At 49.4% G+C, this 27,518-nt stretch overlaps 6 protein-coding genes across 6 annotated transcripts; 3 read left to right on the forward strand and 3 right to left on the reverse strand.

The window, feature by feature from the left end:
- Positions 1-861: 861 nt before the first annotated feature.
- On the reverse strand, positions 862-5,658 carry ANOM_002350 (pentafunctional protein ARO1; the record flags this gene model as incomplete). Its single annotated transcript, XM_015547607.1, has 3 exons — positions 862-927; positions 989-3,193; positions 3,238-5,658. The coding sequence occupies 3 exons, from the start codon at positions 5,656-5,658 to the stop codon at positions 862-864; spliced, it is 4,692 nt and encodes a 1,563-aa protein (XP_015410552.1).
- A 779-nt stretch (positions 5,659-6,437) lies between these two features.
- rat1 (5'->3' exoribonculease Dhp1) lies at positions 6,438-9,785 on the reverse strand (the record flags this gene model as incomplete). The annotated part of the gene is made up of 5 exons (XM_015547608.1): positions 6,438-7,068; positions 7,133-8,919; positions 8,975-9,100; positions 9,149-9,420; positions 9,479-9,785. The coding sequence occupies 5 exons, from the start codon at positions 9,783-9,785 to the stop codon at positions 6,438-6,440; spliced, it is 3,123 nt and encodes a 1,040-aa protein (XP_015410551.1).
- A 566-nt stretch (positions 9,786-10,351) lies between these two features.
- Positions 10,352-14,389, forward strand: ANOM_002352 (putative intracellular protein transport protein (UsoA); the record flags this gene model as incomplete). Its single annotated transcript, XM_015547609.1, has 5 exons — positions 10,352-10,627; positions 10,685-10,982; positions 11,060-11,523; positions 11,581-14,244; positions 14,300-14,389. The coding sequence occupies 5 exons, from the start codon at positions 10,352-10,354 to the stop codon at positions 14,387-14,389; spliced, it is 3,792 nt and encodes a 1,263-aa protein (XP_015410554.1).
- A 353-nt stretch (positions 14,390-14,742) lies between these two features.
- Positions 14,743-18,099, forward strand: ANOM_002353 (isoleucine--tRNA ligase ILS1; the record flags this gene model as incomplete). Its single annotated transcript, XM_015547610.1, has 2 exons — positions 14,743-15,171; positions 15,295-18,099. 2 exons carry the CDS (start codon positions 14,743-14,745, stop codon positions 18,097-18,099), a joined length of 3,234 nt encoding a protein of 1,077 aa, XP_015410553.1.
- Positions 18,100-18,295: 196 nt separating this feature from the next.
- ANOM_002354 (uncharacterized protein) lies at positions 18,296-18,677 on the reverse strand. The gene is made up of 3 exons (XM_015547611.1): positions 18,596-18,677; positions 18,449-18,544; positions 18,296-18,392 (listed from the first exon to the last, which is right to left on the reverse strand). The coding sequence occupies exons 1-3, from the start codon at positions 18,659-18,661 to the stop codon at positions 18,372-18,374; spliced, it is 183 nt and encodes a 60-aa protein (XP_015410548.1). The 5' UTR covers positions 18,662-18,677; the 3' UTR covers positions 18,296-18,371.
- A 349-nt stretch (positions 18,678-19,026) lies between these two features.
- Positions 19,027-27,499, forward strand: ANOM_002355 (uncharacterized protein; the record flags this gene model as incomplete). The annotated part of the gene is made up of 9 exons (XM_015547612.1): positions 19,027-19,090; positions 19,159-22,330; positions 22,920-23,034; positions 23,126-23,290; positions 23,413-25,683; positions 25,740-26,183; positions 26,240-26,486; positions 26,545-26,795; positions 26,875-27,499. 9 exons carry the CDS (start codon positions 19,027-19,029, stop codon positions 27,379-27,381), a joined length of 7,236 nt encoding a protein of 2,411 aa, XP_015410547.1. The 3' UTR covers positions 27,382-27,499.
- Between the last annotated feature and the right edge of the window lie 19 nt (positions 27,500-27,518).

Consider the following 27,518-nt stretch of genomic DNA (forward strand, 5'->3'; position numbering starts at 1 on the left):
ATACCTGTGGGCCACTCCTCACCATATCTTCTGGTGACTGATCACCTCTGTATCAGTCTCCGTCCGGCTAGTCCACCCACCACAACAACATCTACGCTGGTTACACAAGAACGTTTTCTGACCGATCTCAAACATGGTCCTCAGCGCGGTTGAAGAGGCGTTTCCCAGTAAAGGCTTACAGTAGTAAGCCTGCTGTGATAGATTCTGACGGTTCACGTTTTCCTATACACTGATCCGTCCAACTGAACCGCGCCAACCAGCATCCGGCTCGGGTAACAGAACCTCCGGCGGATAGAAGAGCCCGCTCAATCTTCTGTTGTTGTGCTGAACGTGTTGCTCATTGAGCGGAATCCCAGGTGTACGCCTCTGTGGCCTAGGACGGGTTTTCCATCTGAAATGAATCGAGGCCCATCTGGAGTTTAAGTGTGAACACTTCGGGGTAAGCGTTATTCCGTTCTACTATACTAGCTTGGACACAAATATCCTCATCCTTCTTCTTTTCCTTCCTTTTCTTTCAAAGCAGAACCCCTTTTTCTTGATTACGAGACCTGGGTTTTTCGAAAAGTAGAAATCATGATAGATTTGTATCTAAATTTTGTGTCATGTTCCAATAGAAGCCGAGTTGTACAGGAATCTCGATAATAAGGCGAGGCAAGGGAAAAGAAACGCAGATCCACTGAAGAAAAGTACAGGACCAAATACACGAGTGAGTGATAGTTATAGAAAATAAAATGCTACCATCATTGAACATATGCACTATTTTTTGTTTCCCAATACTTTGTATCTAATACTGTATAAGACAGTGCTTTTATTGTGAGAAAAATGTTAATGCAAAACTTCCCAAGACACGTTTAAGCAGAACTAAGAACCAAGCACGGCGGCCCTTGCATCCTCATAGAGGGGAGAAATCCCAGTCCAATGTTTGAACTATATAGCGAGTCAGTTTTTGATGTTCAATAGAGTACTATGGATACGGATTAAAGCTTACCTGGTACCATCCCTGACCAACCAGAGTCTCAAGTCCGGGAATAGTCTGCCAATCGGAATCGGAAGCCAGCTGCATCAATGCCGTCACGGATGGTTTGTAAGCCATCTCAAGAAGAACACGGTGTGCCTTCTCTCCTGTCTTGACCACATCGGCATCGGCCTCTTGGGCGCGCTCAAACATGTGGCAGAGGATCTCACGCATAACGGGGTCGATTGGCTTGTCGGCAGGGATAGTGCCGATGGCCACAGAGGGAAGCGTCTTTAGTGTCTCCAGGCTCTCGACGACCTGGATATTGTAGCTGGAGGGGAAGGTCGAGACCATGCTCTGGAGCTTGGCGGCCGATCGTCCAATAACATAGATAGGAGAGAATCCCATGCTGTGGAGGGCGTAGATAGCAGCGCGGGCAGTACCACCGCCACCGATAACGAGAGCACTGACATCCTTATTGGCAGTCTCAACACCGGCGTTACGGAGGGACAGGGTCATTCCTTGCCAGTCAGTGTTGGTTCCCACTAAGCGCGCTGGCTTGTCTCCATTGGCGACAGGAATGATGGTGTTCACGGCGCCAATGATTTCGGCTTCTGGTGTGATCTCGTCTAGCAGGGGCATGATGTCCAACTTCAAAGGGATTGTCACGGAAGCGCCTCCAAAATCAGGAGACCGAATGAAGTCCTTGACGTCTTCAACGTTCGCCGTCTCTAAACGGCCATACTCGTGAGGAAGGCCGGTCTGGGAGAACAGTGTATTATGGAGAACCGGGGAGCGAGAGGCTGAGATGGGGGTGCCAAACAATGCGAACTTCTTTTGCTTTATCTCTCCCATCAGGGACAATCCTTTGCGGATTTCGGTCGCAGAGAGTTGGCCAGGAGCAGCCTTGAAAGGCAGGCTAGGGTGAGAAACTGGGGTCATGAAGCCATTTAGGATACGGCTGAGTTGTCCGTTATCGCCCATGTTAATAGCAATTAATGGCGTCTCGTGTGCTTCCTCTGCCCAGATCTTAAATTTCCTGAGCGCCGTATTATCATCTAGGTTCTTTGAAACACCGACAAGCTTGATGATGTCGCCGTATTCAAGAGCTTTGTTGTAGTACTTTATCCACGACATATTCGCCCATGACAGTTCCCCCTTGGGGTCGTGGTGTGATGCGATGATCTTTGAGTAGCCCTTCATCTCTGTGACGGTGCGCAGCATTTCGTCGGGGAAAGCGATTTCGAGGTCCACAAATTCACTTCCAGATCTGAACGCAAGGCGGTACAGCTCCATTGCAGCATCGTGCGCTTCATCAGGGAAACGGCCGCCTTGACTCTTAGTGCGAATCGTGAATATCAACGGAAGCGAAACGCAGCTACGCAGGTAAGCCATCTGCTCGGCCACATAGTCGACCGACGGGATGTCATTATCCGATGATGGGTCCTTCAATAAATCGACGCGGAGTTCCACGGCGTCGGATCCCACGCAGACCTTTTCTAAAATATCGCCAGAAGTTCGCAAGTCGGGCAAGGTCAAAGACACAAAGAAGGAATGCTTCTTGCGCTTAATGATGCTCAGGCTGTCCGATTCACCGGTGACAACATTGAAGAAACGGGTGAAATCCTCTGATGCCTTAGAGAGCTTACCCGTGGCATGCTGGCTGTAATACTGGATGTTGCTACATTCTTGGAACCATGGCTTCCTGCGTAACCATACGCCCATCATATCCTCAACGTAAGCGGGGCGGGTCTTGTCAATGTTGAGGAAGTCCATCACTTGCGTGATATCGCGCATAATTAGCATGACATTGCCTTTGTTCTTATGATAGTCAACGAGCAACTTTCTGGCCTCCGGAATCTCAACTATGCCCCCACCACATGCGAGAACATAACCAGTTGAGCGTTCCTTTAAAGTGCGTTGCAAGAGGTTAAGCTCGGCCTCTCTAAACCCTTGCCAGCCGCGCTGCTTGACAATTTCCGGAATCGTCTGACCTTCAACATTTTCCAATTCGGTATCAAGATCCACGAATGGACGATTCAAGGTCTTTGCGACCCAGCGACCAGTCGTGGTTTTCCCGGCACCACGCATTCCAATTATGAAGACTGAAGCAGTGGCCCTTCCGGCACCAGCCAGAGGTGATGATTCCTCTTCTTTCAGTTCTTTACCCTCTAGCTTGGCTGAGAACTTCAGCCTCAGAGTGTCCCACCAGCCAGGCCATGTCTTGCCTACACATTCCTTTTCTAAGATGAGGGTCGCTGAGGAGCCACTAGAGAGAGTACGCTGAAGCTGAAAGCAACGCGGTGGTCGTCATAGCAGTAGACACCGCCAGCTGGCTGCCGAAGAGTTGAGCGGTCGATACCGTCAATCTCAAGTCCATCATCGTGTTCCCGACAGACAACGCCGAATTTGGCGAGCTCATCCTTCATGGCCTTGATACGATTGCATTCCTTTACACGCTGGTTTGCGATTCCATAAATACGAGTGGTATGGTTCGCGCCGTCTCCACGAGCAACAGCAGCGAGAACAGATGCGGTAAGGAATGCGTCGGTCATAGGTTCCATATCCACGTTCGGCAGCGGCCGCAGAATACCATCGGACGGTCCGACGACAGTGGTTGAGGTGTCAGTCTGCTTGACGGTACAGCCCATGGGCCCCAAGACCTCGACGGCAAAACGGGCATCACCTTGGAGGGATTTGGATCCGATGTTAGGAACGGTGCATGTCGTTCCAGTAATCGCTGCAATTGCCAGAGGATAAGTCGCAGAGCTAGCATCGCTTTCAATAACGTATTCGGCAGGGTTCACGTAACGGCCCTGAGGGATATGGTATGTGTGTTCCTCAGTCGTGGACTTTTGCACATCGATACCGAAGGATCTCATCATTGCCGTTGTCATGTCAATGTAAGGCTGAGAGATGGGCTTACCACCCACCAGTTTCAATGTGACTGGCTCCTTAGCGTACGGAGCACACATGAGCAAAGACGATACGTATTGAGAAGACACTTTAGCAGCAAGGTTGATTCTTCCTCCTGCAAACCCGCCAGACGCAGCTACCTTGAGAGGGAGACTGCCTTTCCGCTCCATATACTCGACCGAAGCACCATTTGCTGTCAGTGCATCCACAAGGTCGCCAATGGGTCTTTGCTTCATGCGGTTGTTGCCAGTGAGGACGCTTGAATCTACGGTGCTTGCATTGGCAAGGGTTGCGACAGTGGTGAGGAATCTAGAGGCAGTACCTGCGTTACCGAGGTAGAGCTCAGAGGGGCTTGCTTGAAGGTTTCCGCCTTTGCCATTTACTACAAGCACTTCACCCTCCTCCTCCCAGGAGAAAGTTGCGGCACCGAGTCTTTCCAGAGCGTTCAGCATGACTTCAGTGTCGTCGGAATGCAGTAGATTCTTGACGCGGCAAGTTCCAGAACCAAGAGCAGCAAGAACCAAAGCTCGGTTGGAAATACTCTTTGAGCCTGGAGGAATGCAGATAACATTAGATGCTGGCTCTACGCCAGGGTGTACTTCGATGCTCGGGGCAAGAACAACGCCGATATCCTCATTGGGAACTACACTAGCCTTTGGCTCGTATGTGCGTCCAATAGCCGACAAAAGAACGATCTTCTTCTTCGGACCATCATTCTTCTTATCGAGAGCCATGTTGAAAAGCAGCTGGTCAACCGAGCAATGCTTTCCGGCAGTGAGTTTTCTAATGCGCGAATCTTTCAAAGACGTGGGCAATCCGTAGGCGGCGATGCACTTGACAATCCGAGCTACAGCAACACCCTTGAGAATGCCAAGGTGCCGGGCAAGCTCTGCTTCTTTTACCATACCAATAGCAACACACTCTCCGTGAAGAACCTGAGGAGTGAGAATTGCTTCGATAGCATGGCCAATGGAGTGACCCCAATTGAGAAGGTTTCGGAGGCCGCCCTCTCGTTCATCTGCAGAGACAACATAGGCCTTGTGACGAGCGGATGCGAGGATCCGTGCCTTCAGAATATCCTCAATACCCTCAAACCAACGCTGGCCCCGCTTACGCTCACTCCGGACAGCAGTCAAGATCACCTCAGCATTGTCCTCCAATGCAGTGAATTCTTCTTCACTAGAGATGGCAGCCGTTTTGATAACCTCAGCCATGCCGTTAATGAACTCCCTAACGGGAAGCGTTTCCAAGAATTCCAGGTCAATGTAGATCCTTGTCGGCTGCCAGATTGCGCCGATCAAGTTCTTTCCCAGCGGAGTATCAATCGCAGTCTTTCCACCAATTGAAGAATCCACCATGGCGAGGAGGGTCGTCGGAACCTGGACATATCGAACACCACGCATATACGTCGAGGCCACAAATCCAGTGAGATCTCCAATGACACCTCCGCCCAGCGCAATAACCACAGTGTCACGGCCACATGGGGGACTTTGGCTCAACATCCAATCTTCGATATCTGCTTTAGTCTGTCGGGATTTGGAGACCTCCCCTGGTGGACAATGGTATACTAACAACCGTGGGGCGGGGGAAACGGCGGCGGCGGCATCCTCGAAGCTCTTTTGGAATCCGGGGGTATATATCGATCCGATGTTCGTATCGGTGATGAGAACGTAGGTTGTGGAGGGACAGCCGCTGATCAGGTCCTTAGCGACATAGTTACGCCAAAGGCCGAAATCAGCGATTATACTCTCCTGCCCCAAAATCTTTATCTTAGTGGGTTCGGCCATGGTTGGAGTCGCACGGGATCTAGGTAGTAACCAAGGTGATTTGCAATAGTATTTGACGTGAAAGGAAATCGATATGTCGTTTTAGTTCATGCTGTGGATAATTACAAGAGCTCCAGGTTCGTCTGACGCACAATCGCAACCACCGACCCTGAAGTTGGTAGAGAATCGCACGTTGAATCGATCACTTGTCAGTGAGATCTGGAGCGGGGCAGGGCTCGGAAAATAAAAAAGGTCAAGAAGGATAATTCTTTTTTAAAAAAGCAATTGCTGACAGATGACTCAAGGAAATCTGACTCCAATCGCTCCGAGCAAAAAAGAAACAGGACAAAACGCGAAAACGAGAGCTTATGGTCTTTGCCCTCGTAGTAAGCGGTAGTGTTGTACCAAAAATTCCACCGGATGAAGATGAATTGACTCACCGTTCGTTCTCCGATGTCGCCCCGGATTCGTAAAACTGCCAATGATTTGCGCCGGCCGTACTCCGTACCGCTTTCCCGTTTGGGTATCTGGCCAAACAGACCGGGATCTACAGAATTGATATTGATGCCAGTGATCGTCCATCATGTCATGTATTGATTGATCGCTATAGAATTTGTATCTGTTATATCACATATCTTTTCTGAACCCATCCGACCTGATGCTCTTTTCACATCTTTTCTCACTGGTATCCAAGAACTCCGTTCCTTAGCGGTTCAAAACATAAACACACATATCTGCAAAAAAAAGTACACGGAATGTATACATGGCTGCTATTAAGCAACTAACCAAATGAGACGATCTTAATACCGACCATATCCACCCTGGTTCCTGGAATTGTAGTAGTCCCGACCTTGGCCTTGGCCTTGATATCCTCCGCGTTGATAACCTCCACCCCGATAGTCAGCCCCTCCGTAGCCAGACTGCCGTCCGTTATATTGACCGGATTGGTTGCCGTAGGATCCCTGATGCTGATGTCCCTGCTGACCGCGGCCGTAGTGGTCGTTTCGCCCATAGTTCGTCTGCTGATAACCTTGTTGCTGAGAATGTCCTGAGCCATAATGATTCCGGTGGTTTCCGCGAGGAGGGGGTGGGGGACCCCGGGAGAAGTTCGCAGATCCTGGTACTGGGGGAGCCCAGCCAGAAGGCATCCCCTGAGCGCCTGAATTGGCCGGGGGCATGAAGTTGGGATCGAGATGTGCTGCAAAAGGATTTGGTCGGTCGTTTGGTCGGTCGCTTGCGTAGTTGATTCGTCCACCCCTATTGCCATGGCCACCGCGAAACGGTGCGCCGCCAAACGAACGGCCCGAGTGCTGAGCTTTAGATTTGGTAGCCTGAATGTCGGCATTGTCCAGCGCAGGGGGAGGAAATTTGACGCCTCGTAGCAACATCGATTTGTGGATGTGACTTGATTTGGGGATTTCATAGTTGACCCTTTACACATATCAGCCAGCCGTAGTAGAAATGGAAGCTAGGGAGGGAGAGAACAGAAACTTACGTTAAGGACCGGTCATCCTCCAAAGTGGGCATGCCGTATTCTTCGAGCGAAGATACCAACGAACTATGTGGGATATACGTTTCGTTGCGCTCGACTTTACCTGCTAACCCTTCACTTACTCGCATATTCAACGTGTATTTGGGGGCACCCTGCTTCTTCGAGTAGAAATTGGCGACCAAGTCCTGGTATAGAGGGTGGCCGTCCGATAGCAGCAAGACCTCTCGGCCAACAGTATTGCGATGCCTCTCATCATCGGAGAGCAAAGGGTATTTCTTTTCCATGGCGGTCAGAAGTCTCTTCTCGTCAATGAACGGTAGCAGAACAACTCCTTGCCAAGCGAACTTTTTGCCATTCAAATCCACAGCAAAATCTTCAGGGTAGAAATCAATAATCTCACTCTTGGGGTCCTGCATGAGATCGTGGAACACTTCGGGAATGGCGTGGTTTGACGAAGCTGGAAGGACTCCCATGAGCTGTTCGAATGGCCTGAAGGGCGTTCCCTTCTCAAAAGAGAGCTCCATATCACCGATATCCACGAAGTCAGCCGCAAAGGGTGCGTAATGATAAGGATAATACCAATTCCATGATGGGCACCCTTGGAAATAATACAAAAGAACCCACGCTAGGCCTTCAGCGTATGCTCGTGCGACCTTATGGCGGAACTCTTTGTCCTGAGGATCAACGCCAAATTTCTGCTCGTAATAACGATCAGCGTAGCCCTCCTCCCAGAGGCGGACAGTATCAGGAGGCATCTCATCATCTTTGGAAGGTTTAGGAGTAGAGTCCGTGTTGTCGGCCGGTGTTTCTGTCTCATCCTCTGGCTCATCTGCCTTTCTTTTGCCAAGAACGGATGGCGATGTCGGTTCTGCTTTATTGTCCGAAGGTCCGTCTGCGTCTGGCATCGGCGTGGACTCTGCAGCGTCGTCACCCTCCTGCGAACCTTTCATAAGTTTGCTCTTCAAGATAGCCGCAGCGCTCTTGTTAGCCATATTAGCCCGATAGACAGCCCCACGGTTGACCACCATGCTGTGTGTCAGCTCTCGGTTTTCTCGTGATAGTTCTCCTCGACCAGGTATGATTAACTCCACATCATTAGGTGGCGCTGAGTCGCCGCCGCCGCCGCCGCGGGCTCTGTTGCTTGCGGGAGGCTCAGAGGCTTCATAGTTAGGTGAGCTCCTTCGTCGTTTCCTGGCACGGTCTCGGGCCTGTGCTTCTTCCTTGCGCCTCTTCTCATTCGCGAGCTTTCTCTCTTCAACTTGCCTGCGGCGGCGGAAAATAGCATCTTCCTGCTTTGCAAGCCCTTGCAGAATAAGTTGAGCTTTTTTGAAATCAACATGGCCATCCTTGGTCAAGTAACCTCCCATAACAGGAATATTATCCCGCCATATTGCTATCAAAGTATCGATGCCGTTTTCCCGGATGTCTAAAGAGGGCAAGTGCGGCAGGAAATCATTACCTACGAAGAAGCACATGAAGACCCAATCATCCAAGGCTCGTTCCAGGTCAAAGGGAAACGGTTGATGCGGAACGTACAGCTCGACGGCAAGATATTCCCGGAGGATAGAAACATTGAGCCAAATAAATGGTTTGAGTGATTGGCCTTTGCCCTTTTCATCAAACTGTCCGCTCTTCTCCTTTGCCTGGCCCCTGCATTCTTCAGCCTTATGGCCTGCCTGGCCGCATAAGTGGCACGTTCGGGCTTTAGACTCCTGAAAGAACACATCTTCTCGAAGTACTCTGAAATGAGGCTCGTGAGTAGCGAGACCCAGCATAATCAAATCGGCATCCTGAAAAATATTAGTTATCTGTGTCAACCGGTCATAAATCGTTCAACAAGCCTACCAAACCATATATCACGTGGCGAGTATTGGGGTCATGCTCTGGGGAAGCTCGTTGCGACCGGACAAACTCCATGATTTTGTGTTCTCCTTCTCCCGGGACTGTCGCATCCGAAATGATGATTTTGAGCTGCACAGGTTAGACGTGGTTTCAATAAATTGGGTACCAGTGACAAACCTTCTCCCAACCTGGATCCGTGTTGAGCTTATACGCAATCCAGTAGCGCAGGGATGCAGCGAGAATGTCCATGAAAGGAGTTCCGGGGGTGATGACGTTGCTATCCCACGTCTTCTGTATAACTTCTTCGTGAATCTCCTGATCTCCTTTGCTCTTCTTGAGGAACTGTTTCCGGAATTCTTCCTTCTTCTCATCAGCCTCCTTAGCCTCCTGCGCAGAGCGGAAACGACGTGCGCGCTGTTGGTTCATTTTTGCTCGCGGCGCAACACCATCTTTAAGATTGTTAGCGGTTTAGCATCAGAATATCATTTGAGACAAAGGATAACATACCAACAGCGATCATCAGGAGTTTCCTCGGGCGGACCATATTCACAACTCGGTCGGTGTAATTGAAGATCTCCAACATCATCTCCTGCTCGTTCGCCGGTGGAGGCTTTCCCTCTGGGTGAGTACATGGATGGACGATACCGTTCATGTCCAGGTATAGATTATCCAACTCCTCCCCATTGGGGTTCGGACGCGTGGTGTCGACGGGGATCTGTTCTCCATTGACCTCGTAGGGCTGCTCCTCAATAACGGGCGAAATGATTTTCGGATATTTGTTGGAGAGCCAACGGAATAGCGCGGGAACACCCATTATGGCTAATGTAAGAGACGTGAAAACCGGTAAAAGCTAGATATGTATAAAGTACGGTGGGGAGGCGAAAGAGGAAATTATCGCGATTCAGATAAACTTCGTAGCAGACTCCATGGGCTGTCGCAATTCCGGACTTCTAATCTGGATAGCTCACTGGGCCTGCAAGAGCGTTCTCCCTGCAAATACTGTGAACCAGGAAAAAAAAAATGCGCAGTGAGAAACAGAAGCGCAAGGTTAATGAAAGTCGGCCCTTGCAAAGTCCAAGGGGCGATGAAATCAAGACCTGGAAAGTCTCTGCGGTGCCAGTACCCGTCGAGTACACTTGAATGCGGTGTTCGGCGCTTCTCTTATCGCGGTTCCGGGAGTTAAGCTTAGCGGACCCTTGGCACGGTGGAAGGCCCGAGCAGTCTAACTATTATTGTTCTTGGGGAGCTTCGGAATGAACAACTCACCTTGTTTGTGAACAAACCCCACAGCCGGAGGGTTTATTTCTCAGTCGTTCAATGCCTAATGCTTGGTATACCCGCAGCTGGCGGTGAGAATGATATTACAAGCTATCGATAACGATGTTTCGAATTCTTGAATCGCAGGCGCCGGCCAAACAAACGGCAACGGATACAATCAACACTCTCAGCAGTAGACTTCAAAGTGCGACACTACTGGAAGACCGACGTGCAGCAATTCAAGGTCTGAGAAGCTTCGCGAAGATATATCCTGCCTCTGTTGCATCTGGTGCGCTGCGACCGTTGATAAGCTGTCTCAGAAATGATCGAGAAGATGTGGATACGGTCAAGGTGGTCTTGGAGGCCCTGTTGATGTTATTTTCCCCCGATGAGAGTAGCGTTAGTTATCCCTGCTACCGTGTGTATCAATTGCGTACACTGATGAATATTACTCAGCCTGAAGCATCTGATGAAATAGCTCTCTGGCTATCCGATGAGTTTACTCAGGTGTGCCACCCCAATATCCACCAGCTGCTTCTGTTGCTAACGGAGCGAAAGCGACAAGACAATATAACAGCTCTTCTTGACCTTCTTGATACTCGCGACTTTTACTCCCGCTTATATTCTTTGCAATTGATATTTCAAATTTCTAGTGCGCGCCCAGAGAGGACACAGGAATGTATTCTAACAGCTCCGTTGGGCATTCCAAGGCTAGTCAGTGCCCTGGGTGACGCTCGGGAGCCAGTTCGCAATGGTACGCTAAGGATAGAATCCGTGAAATCGTTATGCAACTATTACGGTTCCTCTTGTTAACAACCCTCTTGTCTCTAGAAGCCTTACTGCTCCTCATTGCCTTAACGCCTGCTTCGGAGGAGTTGCAAAAACTGGTTGCCTTCGAAAATGCGTTCGACCTTCTATTTGTCCTGATTGAAAAAGAAGGCTCTTTGTCACACGGGTCAGAAGTCGTCGAAGACTGTCTCTCTTTGCTCGCGAACCTTCTGAGGCTTAATATATCCAATCAGTCCTATTTTCGGGAGACGGGATGCGTCAAGCGACTGGCAAAGCTCCTTGCTGATGCCAACCATGAGCAGGAATCAGATGAACCCACTCCACAATGGACCCTTGCCCAGCGAGACAAGAACATTTGGGGTCTTCTGGTTATTATTCAGCTATTCCTAGTTCGGGGTGGGATTAATACTCCTGCCAATCAAATGGCCTTCTGGCACAGTGGCGTTATGGAACAAGTCTTGAGCACAGCCTTCAGTCAGAGGTTTAGTGTCAATGTTACGTCCAAGGTTTGTCTACTGACTATTATAACCCTGATTTTTGCTGGGTGGTGCTGACTTATCTAGGCACTGGCAACATGTGCCGATCTAATTCGGGGGAACGAGCCATTACAGGAGAGATTTGGGGATGTTGAGGTCTTCTGGGGCGCACAGCCTACAGAAGGCGCTTCTAATGGAGACCTGGCAAACAAAGGACTTCAACGAATCAATGTAATTGAAGCATTACTCAAGTTGAGCCTTGAACCTGCTACACTACAGCTTCTCGATGCGCGCCTAGCTGCCTGTGAATGTATCAAGGCCTTCTTCGCGAACCATGCCGGTATCCGCGTCCATGTTCTACGCAGAGCCATCGATGGTCATTTGAGCGGACAAGATGAAATCCCAAATATCTTGACCGCTCTGCTTCTTCCACCAGAATCTCGTGGGAATGCTGACCCGTATCAAACTTGGATGGCTTCTGTTCTGATGTTCCACCTACTCTTTGAGAACGCCGAGGCGAAAGCAATCGCTATGGGGGTTACTGAAGGCGATGCTGAGAGCGGGGAGGAAGTAATCACTTGCATTCAGTCAATAGTTGGCAACTTACTTACCGGCATGCAACGAGGTGACGACGAAAGAATCTCCGTTGGATACCTGATGCTACTCTGTGGTTGGCTTTTTGAAGAACCTGATGCAGTCAATGATTTTCTAGGAGAAGGCAGCAGCATTCAAAGCTTATTGCAAGAAATCAAACATCGCTATGTTTCTAACGTGCTCATTTCTGGCCTATGCACTATTCTATTAGGTGTCATATACGAATTCTCCTCGAAGGACTCGCCCATACCTCGCAAGACTCTGCACCAATTACTGACCGAACAAATGGGCAGAGAGCAATATATTGATAAGATAACAAGGTTCAGAGAATCTCCTATAGTCCGGGACTTTGAAGTCTTGCCACAAACGGTCGGCGGGCAGTACGAGGGTGGGCTGCCCGAGATATTCTTTGACAAGACATTCGTGGACTTCCTCAAAGATAACTTCGGCCGTATGACTCGCGCCATCGATCGTGAACCAGGTTTGGAGATATCAGTCATTACGAATGGCGTTGAGAGAGGAGTCTCGCGCGAACTGGTCGATTCTCTGAAAGCTGAAGTCGAAGAAAGGAGCCAGGCAGTGCAGAGACTGGAGTCGGATCTAGTCGCCCTGCAGAATAGACTTGAGCAAGAGCAGCTCGAATACAGGAAATCCCGGGAAACCGGTGCCATAGAAATGGCTAGGATACAGCAAATCAACGAGTCGCTTCAGAAACATCATGCGCAAGAACTAGCCGCGCTGGAGGAGCAACATCAAAACGCGAAGAATGAGCTTGTAAAGCAGTATGGCGAGCAGCTCAGGTCCATCGACTATCAGATGAAAGAGACTTCCGCCGAATACGAGAGAAAGAGCTACACAGCTAGACAGCACCATGAAGCTGAGTTGGCCGATCTACAGAAGAAGATCCAATCGCTAGAAGCGGAATTTGGAAGGGCCAGAGAACAGCATACCGGAGAGGTTGCTAATCTGAAAGCTACTATCCAAGCTTTGAGATCCAGTGCTGGCAAGGCAGAGGAAGATCATGCAGAAGAAGTTTCAAACCTGCGCATCACTGCTCAGAAGCTGGAATCCGAGGCCAGTCAGAGCCAGAAACAACATGCTGCTGAGGTATCCAAGCTCAACCAAACTATCCAGAGTCTACAGTCAGAGGTTAAGACTCTCCAGCAACAAAGCGAGAGCAACATTGCTGAACTTAAAAGCACAAACGAGAGATTACAAAAGGAACTCGAAACGTCCAAAGAAAAAGCCACGCAAGATATCCAGGCCGTACATGACGACTATACCTCCAAGTGTGCTGCTCTAGAAAAGCGAGCTGAAGAGGCGGAGCGAAAAGTGGGGTACAGTGAATCAGCTGAGCGCAAATCCGCACAAGAACTGCAAGAGGCACGAGAAAAGTTGAAGAAGGTACAGGCTGAAGTCAAAGAAAAAGAAGCAGCAGCTCGCAAATCGGCAAAGTCTGAAGCAGAAGGGTTACGGAAAGAGTTGGAACAAGTCAAGGCCGAAGCTAAACAAGCAGAAGACGCGGCTCGTAAATCAGCACAGTCTGACGCAGACGGATTACGGAAAGAGCTGGAGAAAGTCAAGTCCGAAGCCAAGAAAACAGAAGATGCAGCTCTCAAGTCAGCGAGCTCCGAAATAGAAGGCTTACGGAAAGAGTTGGAGCAAGTCAGGTCGGAAGCTAAGAAAGCAGAAGACGCAGCTCGCAAATCGGCAAAGTCTGAAGCAGACGGGTTACGGAAAGAGCTGGAGAAAGTCAAGTCAGAAGCTAAGAAAACAGAAGACACAACTCGCAAGTCAGGCAAGTCGACTAAATCCGAAGCAGAAGGATTGCGAAAAGAGCTAGAAAAGGCCAAGTCAGAAATGAAGGATAAAGAAGCAGCTCGCAAATCAACCCAAACAGAAATCGCAGAGTTGCAAAAAGAGTTGGAGAAGGTCAAGTTAGAAGCCAAGGACCAGGCCGAGGAAGCTCGCAAGGCAAAGGAGAACGAATCGGCTGCGCAGAAATCCGCCCAAGAGATTGATGAGTTGCAGAAAGAGCTGGAAAAGATGAAATCAGAGATTAAGGAGAAAGAAGAAGCCCGCAAATCAGCTCAATCCGAACTCGAGGACCTCCTAATTGTATTCGGAGACTTGGAGGCTAAGAGGAACGAAGACAAGGTGAGTGACTCAATAGTAATACCAAAGAGTTACAATTAACTTATACTTTCTCTAGAAACGCCTGAAAGACCTTGGCCAGGAAGTATCCGAAGCCGAGGAAGATGACGATGATGACGAGGAGGAAGATGAAGACGATGAGGAATAAATGAACAAGAAGACATGACATGGCATGATTCCCATGGCTATATATGCCGTAATCTCTGTTTTATGCCGTTAAATTTGAGATGGTCAAGGTCAAGCATCATCAAGGAGTGTTGTAGAAGCCATGATGTTACTGTACATACATAGAAGGGCAATTGCCTTGGGTACCTACTACTATCCATTTTTCTTGCCTTAGGAGTCTACGGCAGGGCGCACTGTAATTTGAGTAAGGGGCTTGGCAAAAATTCGGCTCCGCGGGGTTGACTCATTTCTGCATCCGTCTTTTTATTTTACCCCGCGGCCATCCCTCCTTTGGAAAACTCGCACCCACACGTCAAGACAGAACGTTCGCCCGTCATGTCGATTGACTTCCCTAAGGAGGAGGAACTTACCCTCAAGCGGTGGAGGGAGATCAACGCCTTCCAGAGGCAAGTCGAGCTCTCTCGTGGCCGCAAACCGTACACTTTCTACGATGGTCCTCCGTTCGCGACCGGTCTTCCTCACTATGGCCATCTGCTGGCTTCCACTATTAAAGATATCATTCCTAGATACTGGTCTATGAAGGGTCATTATGTCGAGAGACGATTCGGCTGGGATACGCACGGTGTCCCCATCGAATATGAAATCGACAAGAAGTTGGGCATGTCGGGCTTAGAAGCTGTCGAGAAGCTTGGAATTGAAAAGTACAACGAGGAGTGCCGAGCCATTGTTATGAGATACGCATCTGAATGGAGAGAAACTATTGAGAGACTTGGCCGGTGGATCGATTTTGACAATGACTACAAGGTAGAATCCCAACCGATGTCCTATTTTGACTTTTCCAAGGAACGGGGAAAAATGCCCTCTTGGAGGCCATTTATATGTATTCAGTATGGGATTGCTGACGATTTATTGCAATGATCTATACAGACCATGAACCCATCCTTCATGGAGTCCGTATGGTGGGTTTTCAAGCAACTCTTCGATAAGGACCTAGTCTACAGAGGCTACCGCGTTATGCCTTACTCCACTGCTCTCAATACCCCCCTCAGTAACTTTGAAGCACAACAAAATTACAAGGATGTTCAAGATCCTGCAGTCGTGGTGACATTCCCTCTGGTGGAAGACCCTGAGACGTGCCTGCTTGCGTGGACCACCACCCCTTGGACCCTGCCGATGAATACTGGTCTTGCAGTTCACCCTACCTTTGAATATATCAAGATTTTTGATGAAGCCTCGGGCAAACATTACATTCTCCTTGAATCCTTGCTTCGGACGCTCTACAAAGATCCCAAGAAGGCCAAATTCAAGATTGTTGATCGATTCAAGGGTTCCGCCATGAAGGACTGGAAATACACGCCTTTGTTTGATTACTTCTATGAAGAATTTAAAGACTACGGTTACCGCGTGTTGAACGCCGAATATGTTACGGCTGAGGATGGTACTGGTATTGTTCACCAGGCCCCTGCCTTTGGTGAGGACGATTACAGGGTTGGCATGGAAGGCGGCGTTATTAGCGAAACGCGCTTGCCACCTAATCCTGTCGACGAGACGGGATGCTATACAAGTGAGATCCGCGACTTTGTGGGTCAACATGTCAAAGCTGCCGACAAGCCTATCATCAAGTACCTCAAGGGAACTGGCCGCTTGATCGTTGATAGTCAGATCACTCACAGTTACCCATTCTGCTGGCGCTCCGACACTCCTCTGATCTATAGAGCTGTGCCCGCTTGGTTTGTCAAGATCCCCGGTATCATTCCTCAGATGCTTGAGGGCATTGAGGACTCCCACTGGGTGCCCTCATTTGTGAAGGAGAAGCGATTCTCCAGTTGGATTCAGAATGCCCGAGACTGGAACATTTCTAGAAACCGATTCTGGGGTACGCCTTTGCCCTTGTGGGTCAGCGACGACTACAAAGAAATTGTCGCTGTGGGCAGTGCCGAAGAGCTCAAGGAACTCAGTGGCTACCAGGGCGAACTTACTGATCTTCACCGCGATAAAGTGGATAAGATTACTATCCCCAGCAAGCAAGGCAAGGGTGTTCTCCGCCGCGTGAGCGAGGTGTTCGACTGCTGGTTTGAATCAGGCAGCATGCCGTACGCTTCTCAGCATTACCCATTTGAGAACAAGGAACAGTTCGAGAACAGCTTCCCCGGCGACTTCATTGCCGAAGGATTGGACCAGACTCGTGGCTGGTTCTATACCCTGACTGTTTTGGGTACTCATCTCTTTGGCAAATTGCCCTTCAAGAACTGTGTTGTAAATGGCATCGTCCTTGCTGAAGATGGAAAGAAGATGTCTAAGAGATTGAAGAATTACCCCGATCCTTCTCTTATCATGAACAGATACGGCTCTGATGCTCTCCGTCTGTATCTGATTAACTCCCCCGTTGTACGCGCGGAGCCACTCAGATTCAAGGAAACCGGTGTCAAGGAGATTGTCGCCAAGGTGCTCCTTCCTCTTTGGAACAGCTACAAATTCTTTGAGGGTCAGGTGGCTCTTCTTAAGAAGTCCCAGGGTGTTGACTACGTCTTTGATCCTGAGGCAGAAGCCACCAATACCAATGTCATGGACCGCTGGATTTTGGCAAGCTGCCAGAGTCTTCTCAAGTTTGTGAATGAGGAGATGGCAGGATACCGATTGTACACTGTTGTTCCTCGCTTGCTCGGACTCATTGACAACACTACCAACTGGTACATCAGATTTAACCGGAGGCGTCTGAAGGGTGAAAACGGCGTTGACGACACTTTGCACGCCCTTAACACCCTCTTTGAGGTCCTCTATACATTGGTCAGAGGACTTGCTCCTTTCACCCCATTCCTTACCGATACCATCTATCAGAAGCTCCTTCCCCACATCCCAGAGGCTCTCCGTAGTGAAGATAGCCGCAGTGTTCACTTCCTTCCATTCCCCGAGGTGCGTGAGGAACTGTTCGATGAGGTTGTTGAGAGGCGTGTAGCCCGGATGCAGAAGGTTATCGAAATGGGTCGTGTATCCCGTGAGCGCCGCGCCCTTGGATTGAAGACTCCTTTGAAGACGCTTGTCGTCATCCATCAAGATCCGCAATTCCTTGAGGACGTGAAGTCCTTGCAAAGCTACATTCTCGAAGAACTGAACATTATCGAGCTCATCTTGTCATCTGATGAGGAGAAGTACAATGTCCAGTATAGCGTGACTGCTGATTGGCCGACCCTCGGAAAGAAGCTGAAGAAGGATGCTCAAAAGGTCAAGAAGTCTTTGCCTTCTCTCACCAGCAATGATGTGAAGAAGTTTGTCTCAGACAAGAAAATAATTGTGGATGGTATTGAGCTTATTGAAGGAGACCTTATCGTAAGACGGGGTGTCAAGGAAGATGCATCTTCCGAGGGTATGGAGCCCAACGCCGATGATGACGTGTTGACCATCTTGGATGCGAACCTGCACCCGGAGCTGGCGCATCAAGGACTGGGTCGAGAAATCATTAACCGACTGCAGCGTCTTCGTAAGAAGGCCGGCTTAGTCCCCACTGATGATGTCAAGATGGAATACGCAATTCTCTCGGATCCTGAGGATATCGGTCTGGGTGAAGCCTTCCAGACGCAAGCCCAGGCCATTGAGAAGGTTGTGCGTAGACCCCTCGAACGGTTCGAGCTTGTTGATGGCAAGGTCCCCGGTGGAGATGAGGAACGCATGATCATGGAGGAGGAACAAGAAGTCCAGAAAGCAACTTTCATGCTGAGGTTGCTTAAACTCTAGACATTCGAGTTACTAGATGTGTCATGCCAGTGATTAGATTCTGTTTGTTGATAGCTTATATGTTTGTGTTTCCGCGAGTGTGTTAAAACGATAGCATTGTCTATAAAATTACATTTTATACATGGATTTGCCTGAGAAATAGTGGGCCTATTTCATCTCGAGTAAAATAACAACAAATAAATCTAAAAAGAAAAGAAAAGAATAAAGGAGGAGGTCTGCGCTCAATGCATGCACCTGAGATTTGACATCGTAACTTGTCTCACCGTCTTCCTTCAAACCTTCTTCGACGCTGCCTATCAGCAACTCCAGATTAATATTCGACTCTCAGAAATTCGATCTTACACCTTACCAGGAAGCAGTCTTTGAGCTTCATGAACTCTTTAGCACACATGTCTTTGTGGACCGAATTGTAGTCAGCCACAATGCACTTGCCATATGCCGCTGCCTGAGAATCGGTCAGCTAGTGTCATGGCAGGACCATAGAGCAGGTGTATACCTCTGCAGAGCATTTTGACGTGGCCTTTGCAAATTTCTCAATAGGCCTTGTTCTTGTTGATGGCATTTTCTCCTTGATTTTGCTATTATTTTTCTTTGGCTGGCCTGAAGTGATTTGATTTGATGCAATGCAGAGGGAATATGATATTACGTAACCGCATCACATGACCGCTACATTCCATGTTGGGTTCCGCGCGACAAGCAAAACAATTGTTGGAGGTTGGGGACGAAGCCTAGTCTCAGCCGTCCAATCGCTTCAGCGAACGGCTTCGATTTTGATCCTCCTTTACCATCGCTTTTTTCTTGACTGGCAGGCTTGAGGCCCCGTGGGTTCTTGTTTCACGTCCAACCCTGTGCCTCGCAATGGTTGATTTCGTTTCCCGCCTCCATGACCTTTCTGCGAAAAACGCGCCCTAGGTCGCGGACAGTTCGATGCCTCCCGTACCCCCTCAGCGTAGACACTTGTCCTATGAAGACCCGTCGCTTTCAGACGAAGGTGCGTAATGCGTGATCCCATGGAAGCTTCATCCGAACTTGCTTAAATAACCGGTTCCTGTATGTTAGATGTCGGCCTTCTCTATCAAGTTATCACCCGCGCTGAGCGAGACCCAGAGGTGGAGCGCCTTCCATACAGAGTGCTATTCAAAGCGTACGATGAAGTCATCGCAGAACATGGCGTGGATCCAGATCCAGGCTATGCCTGCTTGCGCTTCTTACTCAAAATGGGAAGCAAGAATATCTTAGGCGATTCCCTCTTTGAGAAATTCGAGAACCTACTTGAGCGGATGGGAATAGTCATTGAATTTGGTGAAGACGAAGATGAAGGCAATGACACTTATGCGGACAGTGTGCCTTCAACAGATGGCCGGCTCAAAGCGAAGGTCGATCGTGACACCACTTACAGAGAAAGCACCACACAGCCCACCCCAAGGAGGCGAGCATCGTTCAATTCCATGTATGACGTTGGTGATGACCCTACGCAAAGGAGTTTCGCCAATCGCCCAAGTTCGCGCTCTTCCTTGTCCCGCCTGCCAATGGACAAACCCGACTTCCCTAGTACCAGACCATCACCAAAACGCGCGCTCACTAAGCAGGCTGATTCGACTGACAGAACTCAGCTGATTGCACAGTTTCTGGATGTTGGACGCCGCCTTATGAATAAAATGGATCTTTTGGATAGGGATACGGATAGACAAAACAACGAAGATCATGTCTCTAATGGTGTACAGGCCAGGTCTGCTGTTGATCGAGATCGCTCAAAGAGGATGGCCAAAGCCTCCCGGTCACGTACACGACGCTCATTAAGCTCAGAAGGCTCTGACGGAGATGCAGACAGTTCATCCCTATCTGCTGAAGGCGATGACTCTGTAGAGAAGCCCGAAGTTCCACCGGAATTGCTGTATAGGCCATCGCTCTCCGATTTGCTACGCGATGCGTCAACATTTAACATGTATCGTCAACGTGCTATTAACCGGCGGTTACTTACACAATGGTTGAAGAAAGCCATCCAAACTCGACAAAGCCACCAGCATATGGAAGTTGTCGCCATTAATCGCGACAGAGGCACGCTCCTTCGTCAAGCTTTCGAGACATGGCATTCGATCATTCAAACGCAACGGCGAGCAGCACAGACCGACCGCTTTTTTAAGCATCTAGAAGAGCGCGCTTCCCGGGCCCGCGATCTCTACCTCGTGACTAAAGCTTTTACCCACTGGGCGCAGGTCGCTTCGGAAGAAGTCGCAAGGACTTCCGCAGCACGAAAACACGTTTTAAGTGTTAAATACTTCAACGCATGGCGCGAAATAACCGCTGTTAACGAGTTGAAAGCCCAAAGATTCGCATTACGGCGACCATTCAATATCTGGAAGAGGAAGGTCGATCATATAAAGGATTCGGAGAAAGAGGTGGCTGTTGCCCATGACAAGAAACTATTACACGGCATGTATTGGAGATGGTTCTGGTCTTTCTGCGAACGACGTGCTCCCCAATGGTATGACTATTGCCTTAAGAGGCGGTCATTGTTGTACTGGTTGCGGAAGTTCCGAACAAACAGAGAGCGCAATCATGAGATAGAAGTCAAGAACAAACATCTGGCGCTTAGTTCAGCATGGCAAGTGTGGTCCCGAAGGTCTAAAGCGATCGTTGCTGGCAAACAGGAGGCAACAATCAAGCAGCGTCAACACCTTCTACACAAAACTCTTGGAGAATGGAAAATCCAATCCCATCTTGCCCCTGCCGCTTCTCGTGTGTCTGGCATGGTTGATCGACGAATCCTCCAAGCCGCTTATGTTCAGTGGGTAAAGCGGATCCGAATGCTGCAACACGCAAGAGAAATGAACCGTCTGAGGATCCTACGTAACTCGTGGACAACTTGGAATGACCTGCTTCGCTGTCAGGCCCTCAGTGCGCGAATTGAAGAACGGCTGAAAATCGAAACGATGTATAAATGGATATTGGCGGAGAGATTCTCTCTTATGCAGCGGATTCGAGATCAACGGATCACGCGCGAGGTGTTTTCCAGATTCGTAACCAATGTTCGTCGAACCTACACTCGTCTACTTGACCATGCCGAAGTACACGAAGATCGTCGGAATGAAGAGCTGCTAAAGGCCAAGCTAATCTGCTGGCGCGATCAGTTCGCGCTTCAGCGTCACCGAGAATTCGTTGCCTTTGAATTCTATGCACCACGGCTGCTTCAAGAGTCGCTGATAGCCTGGCGATCGAAATCGCAACACGTGATCAAACTCCAAGGATGGGCTAGCAATGCACAGTTCTACTTCGCGGCTACGAAGACCCTGAAAAAGTGGCATGCGGCCACATTGGAGTCCTCTAAGCGGCGCCGCCAGGCAGCTTACGCGAAGACACGAAGAAAGGTCAAGATGAACCTTGCTGCGAACGCTCTGGAAAACTGGCGTGCGAGGGCCCATGATGTATTCGATATGGATCAGCAGGCCTTGCAATTTAGCCGAAGAAAATCACTGAGCATTGCGTCTGAACTCCTGCAACGATGGCATGACCAAAGTGCCAAGCGAACTCAAGATATTCACGAAGCTGAAGTCTATCATGCACGAAGAGTCGCTTACGACCAGTTGATACGATTGGCAGAGGCCTTATTGGAATGCCACCGTCTAAATCAGCAAGCAGATAGCATGTATCGCGTACATATTTTGGGGCAGGCGAACGTTTGCCTGCGCAGGCTTAGTCTCCGTGTTTTCCAGATCAGAAGCACTAATGAGACAGCGGAGGCTATGAAAGAGAGGAATTTAAGACGGCATTCAAGAAGTATGTTCCGCCACTGGTTGGAGAAGTTGAGAATGAACCTTGAGGCTCGGGATTCTTCGAGGCCTCTCGTTACCCCTGCACGAAACTTTGACGGTCCAGGTGGGAATCTTAGGACAAATCGCTCTGTATTCGACCCTTGGGATCAAACCGAGACGCCTTTCAAATCCAACGGCTTTGTTGCAGATACCCAGAATGTCTCGACAACTCCATTGACCACCCCTAACTACCTGACCTCGCCATCCAAGCGGGCGGTACGGGCAAGGGCACTCGCACAGGTCTCTACGACTCCTGCAACACCATTATACACGCCGTTCGCCAGTCGACTTTTGCGTGCAGGAACTACGGCACCAAGATCTGGTTCCCACCTACGAACCCGCAACGGTCGGGGCAGTGCTCTGGGCACGAGCGTTCGGTTCGTGGACCAGGAGCCAGAATCACCTACGGACGCTAGAAGGTCCGCCAACCGACGGATCTAGAATTCAGAAATCTAGGGCAGCGATCTTGGATGTACAGTGTCTTCTTACTTATTTTGTTCTCCGTTTCCATGTTGGCGCTGTTTGGTATTAGGCTGGAGCTTTTTTCTTTGTTTTTTGATACCCCACATTACAAGACATGGATGGCGCGTAGTTTATAGTTGAGTTTTTGGAAGGTGGCATTCTAGATTCTGGTACTAGTTTTCGTGTTGACCACTGCGAGTATATAGCTCTTTGCAGCCCTGGCTCGCTGTATAGCGGAAAGATACATAGGTTCCCTATTGACGTACGTCGTTCTGGTTTGCTGGATTTGTATCCATATAAAGGACGTCACTGTCCACATGGCTCAGTCACACGGCGGCAAGTGGAGCGGTGGGCGGAACACCAACGTAATTTAATTAGTCCCCAATTTACTCGACCACTTTAGACCTCCCCAAGCTCCAGCTTACCTCCGTTATTCTATTTGCGAAACAAGGCCCTCGACAATTTCCCTGCGCCTTTTGATGTTTTTGAGGCCCTTCTCGAACATCCGGTTCTCTTTCCCTAGCAATGGTGTAATTCTATCCTGAGCGCAACGAGCGACACTCAACAACTACCCGCCTCTATGCGAGCGGTACTGCCAGGGAGGCCCCGAGCGAAGCTCCAGTCTTTCAGCACCGCGCTGTGGGATGGTCTCCGTGTCGTCGTAAGGGAACCTACAATTCAGTCCTCCAATAGAGTTATGCACGGTTATCAGGCTCGGCTAACGTTTGACCCGTTGCGTTTCTTCGCTACAGGTTTACATCTCCGGCCATGCGCTGGTTATCCTCGGCGGTCCCCACACGCTCCTACAAACCATCTACGTCGACGATGCCGAATCCCTAGAAGCTGTGACGATTGATGAAGCTTCTGGCAAAATTGCTGTGTGCGGCGGTCCGGATGTTTTTATCTACCAGCGTACGGTATCAAGCATGAAACATTAAAGGTCCGTTACCATGAGGATGGATTAAAGGGAATAAATATCCGCTGCCCGGTTGCGGTTTTTGGACGCGCAGGAGCGAATGCTGATGGCTTGTCGGTATAGTGGTCTCTTGTCCAGACATTCCGTTACGAGAACGACGATGAGACGATCCGGACCCTATCATGGGGCTCCCCTGACGAGCTGCTCCTAGGGAATTCCCACCTTACACTGTGGTTTCTGAACGATGTGGCGCGTCCGGTGTGGAAGCAGAAGCTCGCGAATCCTGTCAAATTTGCATTGTTCTCTCCCGACTCGACTTTGGTGATTACGACGGGATACTACGACCGCCTAGTCAAAGTATGGAGACGGCTGTCGTTTGGCGCGGACGATGTTCGGTTCGAGGTGTCGTACCTTCCGCATCCAGCAATCGTGACGGGTGCCCACTGGCGTAAGCCATTTCATAAAGAGCAATCTATCGATAATGTCCTCTACACCCTATGCGCCGACAGCAAGATCAGGGTCTGGGCAATGATGGAACATCACTCTCCAACCGCTCTACAACTATGGACACAAATCGACATGGGCGCTTCTGTCCAACCAAGACATACGGCGGACCAGAGGGATATGTCTCGACGATATGGTTTCATCATTGATAGCAGAGACTTCTGTGTAGCTACGGAACGGGCAGTGCAGAGGTCTGGAGGGAACAAGGGAAACCATGCTTTAGAGCATATAATCGAAGTCGCCAATAAAAGCCCTGAAATCTGCGTTGTGATAGATGGCCAAGGCCACATGTCAGCGTGGGCGCTCGAGGATGTCGGCTCTAAATCCAAGTCTGACCTGAACGCCTTCAACATTCTCCATGTAGAAGGACTGGATTTCTCGTTCATGCGGGGGCTGTCTGCGGATGAAGATTATGCTCAAATATGTGCTTTTCAAAGTACACAGTTAGGTGATTCGCTTTCCATTCTTGTGCACCATTTCGATGGCCGTATCGAATGGTATGATTCACAAATTGATACATTATTCGATCCGAGCCCTCGCAAGCACCGGATTGCCCTGAAAGCATCCTGGACAGGACACAATGGCCCAGTTAAAAAGATTGTCCGTAATGCGATCGGCGATACTCTTGTTTCACGTACAGATGATAACAAGGCAATGATTTGGAAACAGAAACGAAGGAATAGCGGGTCAATGCTTATCCGCAAAAGCGCCCTATACTCAGATGAACACATTCATCGCACGTGTGTGGTTGAAAATGGGGATTTCCTTGTCAATCTCCATCACAATGGAATCTCTGTCTGGGACCTGCGCTCTTTTCATGCTAAGAAGATTGCTGCGTCGACCTTTCAGTCATCAAGCAAACCACTTTGTGTTCTCCCAATCCCCACAACGGAAAAAGGAATGGTATATATAGCAACTATTGGGGCTGATAGGAACGGAATAGCTTGGGAGATCCGCCTCCCAACTGCAGCAAAGCAAGCGGACGGGGCACATAATTCCCAGTGCTGCTTACAGAAATTCTGCACTTTCAACCTGGGCATTGAGGAGGATATGTCATACATCTTGCCTGTTGACCCAGCAGGCCCTAAAGCTGAAATGTCTGGATTCTTCGATATATTCTCTCCCGACATAGCGTTATCTTATACCCGGGCAGGTACTGTCCATACCTGGGCTGCTAAGGTCGATAGAGAGAAGAGTCGGGTAGAATGGCTATTGACATCAACAGTTGAAACGGGAATTGCAAACCCATCCCTTGCCAGTGGAAGCTCCATTAGAAAAGCAGCTCTTGTGGACGAGGACCGTAGCCACTTAACTATCTGGGATACAAATGGTGCGCAATTGGAGTATGAGGAGCACTTTGGCCAGAAAGATATCATCCGTGACTTGGACTGGACTTCCACACCAGACATGCAATCCATTCTTGCGGTTGGGTTTCCCCACAAAGTCATCCTGCTATCGCAGCTTCGTTATGACTACCTTGATGCTCGACCTTCCTGGACCCAAGTCAGAGAGATCTGGATTCGGGACCTAACACCTCATCCTATTGGAGATTCCTGTTGGCTTAACAATGGCCACCTTGTGATCGGAGCGGGAAACCAACTTTTTGTGTACGACAATGAGATCGACGCCAACGATCGTCTGGTGTCACAGCTTCGTATTCCATCGCGTCGCCAAGGTTTTGTAGACCTATTCGAAGTTGTCAGTCGGTTGAATGGCCCGTTGCCTGTGTTCCACCCCCAATTCTTGGCTCAGTGTATCCTCAGTGGCAAGAGTACTTTGGCGCATTCCATTTTGATAAGGTTGCACCGGAAGCTCAAGTTCTACACTGAAGGCGACGACCTTGATGGTTTCTTGGACATGCCCCTGGAAGATTTCTATTTGGAACACGATGTGAGTTTGTTAAGTTACTATTGTATTACCTAGTCATGCAGCTAACAAGTTTCAAGACCTCACAGAAAGCGTCGTCCAAGGAACTACATTCCGCGTACGAAGATCTCTCACTGGAGGATGAATCATCTGTTATGGATGAGAACACCGCTGTTGCGCTCAATGAAAATTTAGCTAAGGTTGCTTTACCACAACTTTCCAGTCAAGAGCAATTCCGCCTGGTTGATACTATCGAATGTGTTGCCACTGTCGAAAAGCATCGGCGCTCAATGGATGACAACGCTGCCCGCTATCTGCTGTTTTTCCGGCAGCATATGCTGCGAAGAACACAAGGCGTCGCGAACAAAGATAGAGTCTCCTGGAGAGAGATCGTCTGGGCTTTCCATAGCGGTAGCCAAGATATCCTTTTGGACCTTGTGTCGAGGCAGTTCGGCGGTAAGATGGTATGGAAGGCGGCCAGGGAGAGCGGCTTGTTCATGTGGTTGTCGAATACCACAGCTATTGTAAGTATATTATCACTCATGCCCTGCTCCTAGAGCTCTGTACTGACCAATACTAGCGAGCTCAACTGGAAGTGGTTGCCCGGAATGAGTACACTAAAACAGAAGAGAAGAATCCAATTGACTGTTCGCTGTACTACCTTGCTCTTGGGAAGAAGAGCATTCTCCAGGGCCTCTGGCGCATGGCTCAATGGAATCGTGAGCAAGCTGCGACTCAGCGTTTACTTGCAAATAACTTTCTAGAGCCTCGTTGGAAAACAACCGCCTTGAAAAATGCATACGCGCTGCTTGGGAAGCGCAGATTTGGTGAGTTTTAAGCATATAGAAACTCTGCGCCCGTTTGATACGCTAACAACCCTTTCAGAGTATGCAGCTGCCTTCTTCCTTCTTGCAGATCACTTGCGCGATGCTGCTATGGTCTGCATCAATCAAGTCGGTGATCTTCAGCTCGCGATTGCAATTGTACGCGCCTACGAAGGGGATGATGGACCAGTGTTAAAGGAAATCCTGGAAGAGAGGGTCTTGCCCGAAGCTGCCTCTGACGGAAACCGATGGATGGCTTCTTGGGCATTCTGGATGTTGGGCCGTCGTGATATGGCTGTACGCTCGCTCATCGTAAGTCGGCCGATTAACCAGGCACCGTTCCCCCGGTGTTCTTCCTGGCCCCTTATGCTGATGATTTTGGTATCTTTAGTCTCCAGTTGAAACACTCATTCCATCCACACCTGCTTCTCCGGGAAGCCCCGGAATGATCCCACTACAAGCCAAATCGTACCTATCGAACGATCCTGCCTTAGTAGTCTTATACAAACAGCTTCGTGAGAAAACATTGCAGACCTTGAAGGGTGCATCTAAAGTCTCTGGTCCAGCTGAATGGGGCTTCGTAATCCGCAACGCGCGCCTCTATGATCGAATGGGTTGCGACCTTCTCGCTCTGAACCTGGTACGCCAGTGGGAGTTCTTGGCCGAGCCTCCACCCGCCAAGTCAGCGAGGGAAGTATCATTTGACCTGCAGCAGAATGGTGTTGATTACCGGAAAATGCTTCGACGACGAAGCAGTCTCGTGGTAGCAGACATGCCAATCAAAACCGGCCTGCCGCCATCTTCGAAGGCACCCGATGCGCCGAAGAAACCACAACCACCCCCGACCATGTTCTATGAGCCTGATTCAAATTCGCTACTTGATAGCTTTGGGTTCTAGTCAAACACAAGTATCTGTGCTTTGCAGCAATCGGGCGTTGTCGGTAATTCTTGTGTATTGTTTTTGTGATTAGCCAACTTTTCGTGTCGATTTGGTGCTATATGTGTTTCCTCAGTGGGAAGGATTGTATACTATGA

Source organism: Aspergillus nomiae (genome assembly GCF_001204775.2).
Source record: "Aspergillus nomiae NRRL 13137 chromosome Unknown contig00027, whole genome shotgun sequence".
Classification (NCBI taxonomy): domain Eukaryota; kingdom Fungi; phylum Ascomycota; class Eurotiomycetes; order Eurotiales; family Aspergillaceae; genus Aspergillus; species Aspergillus nomiae.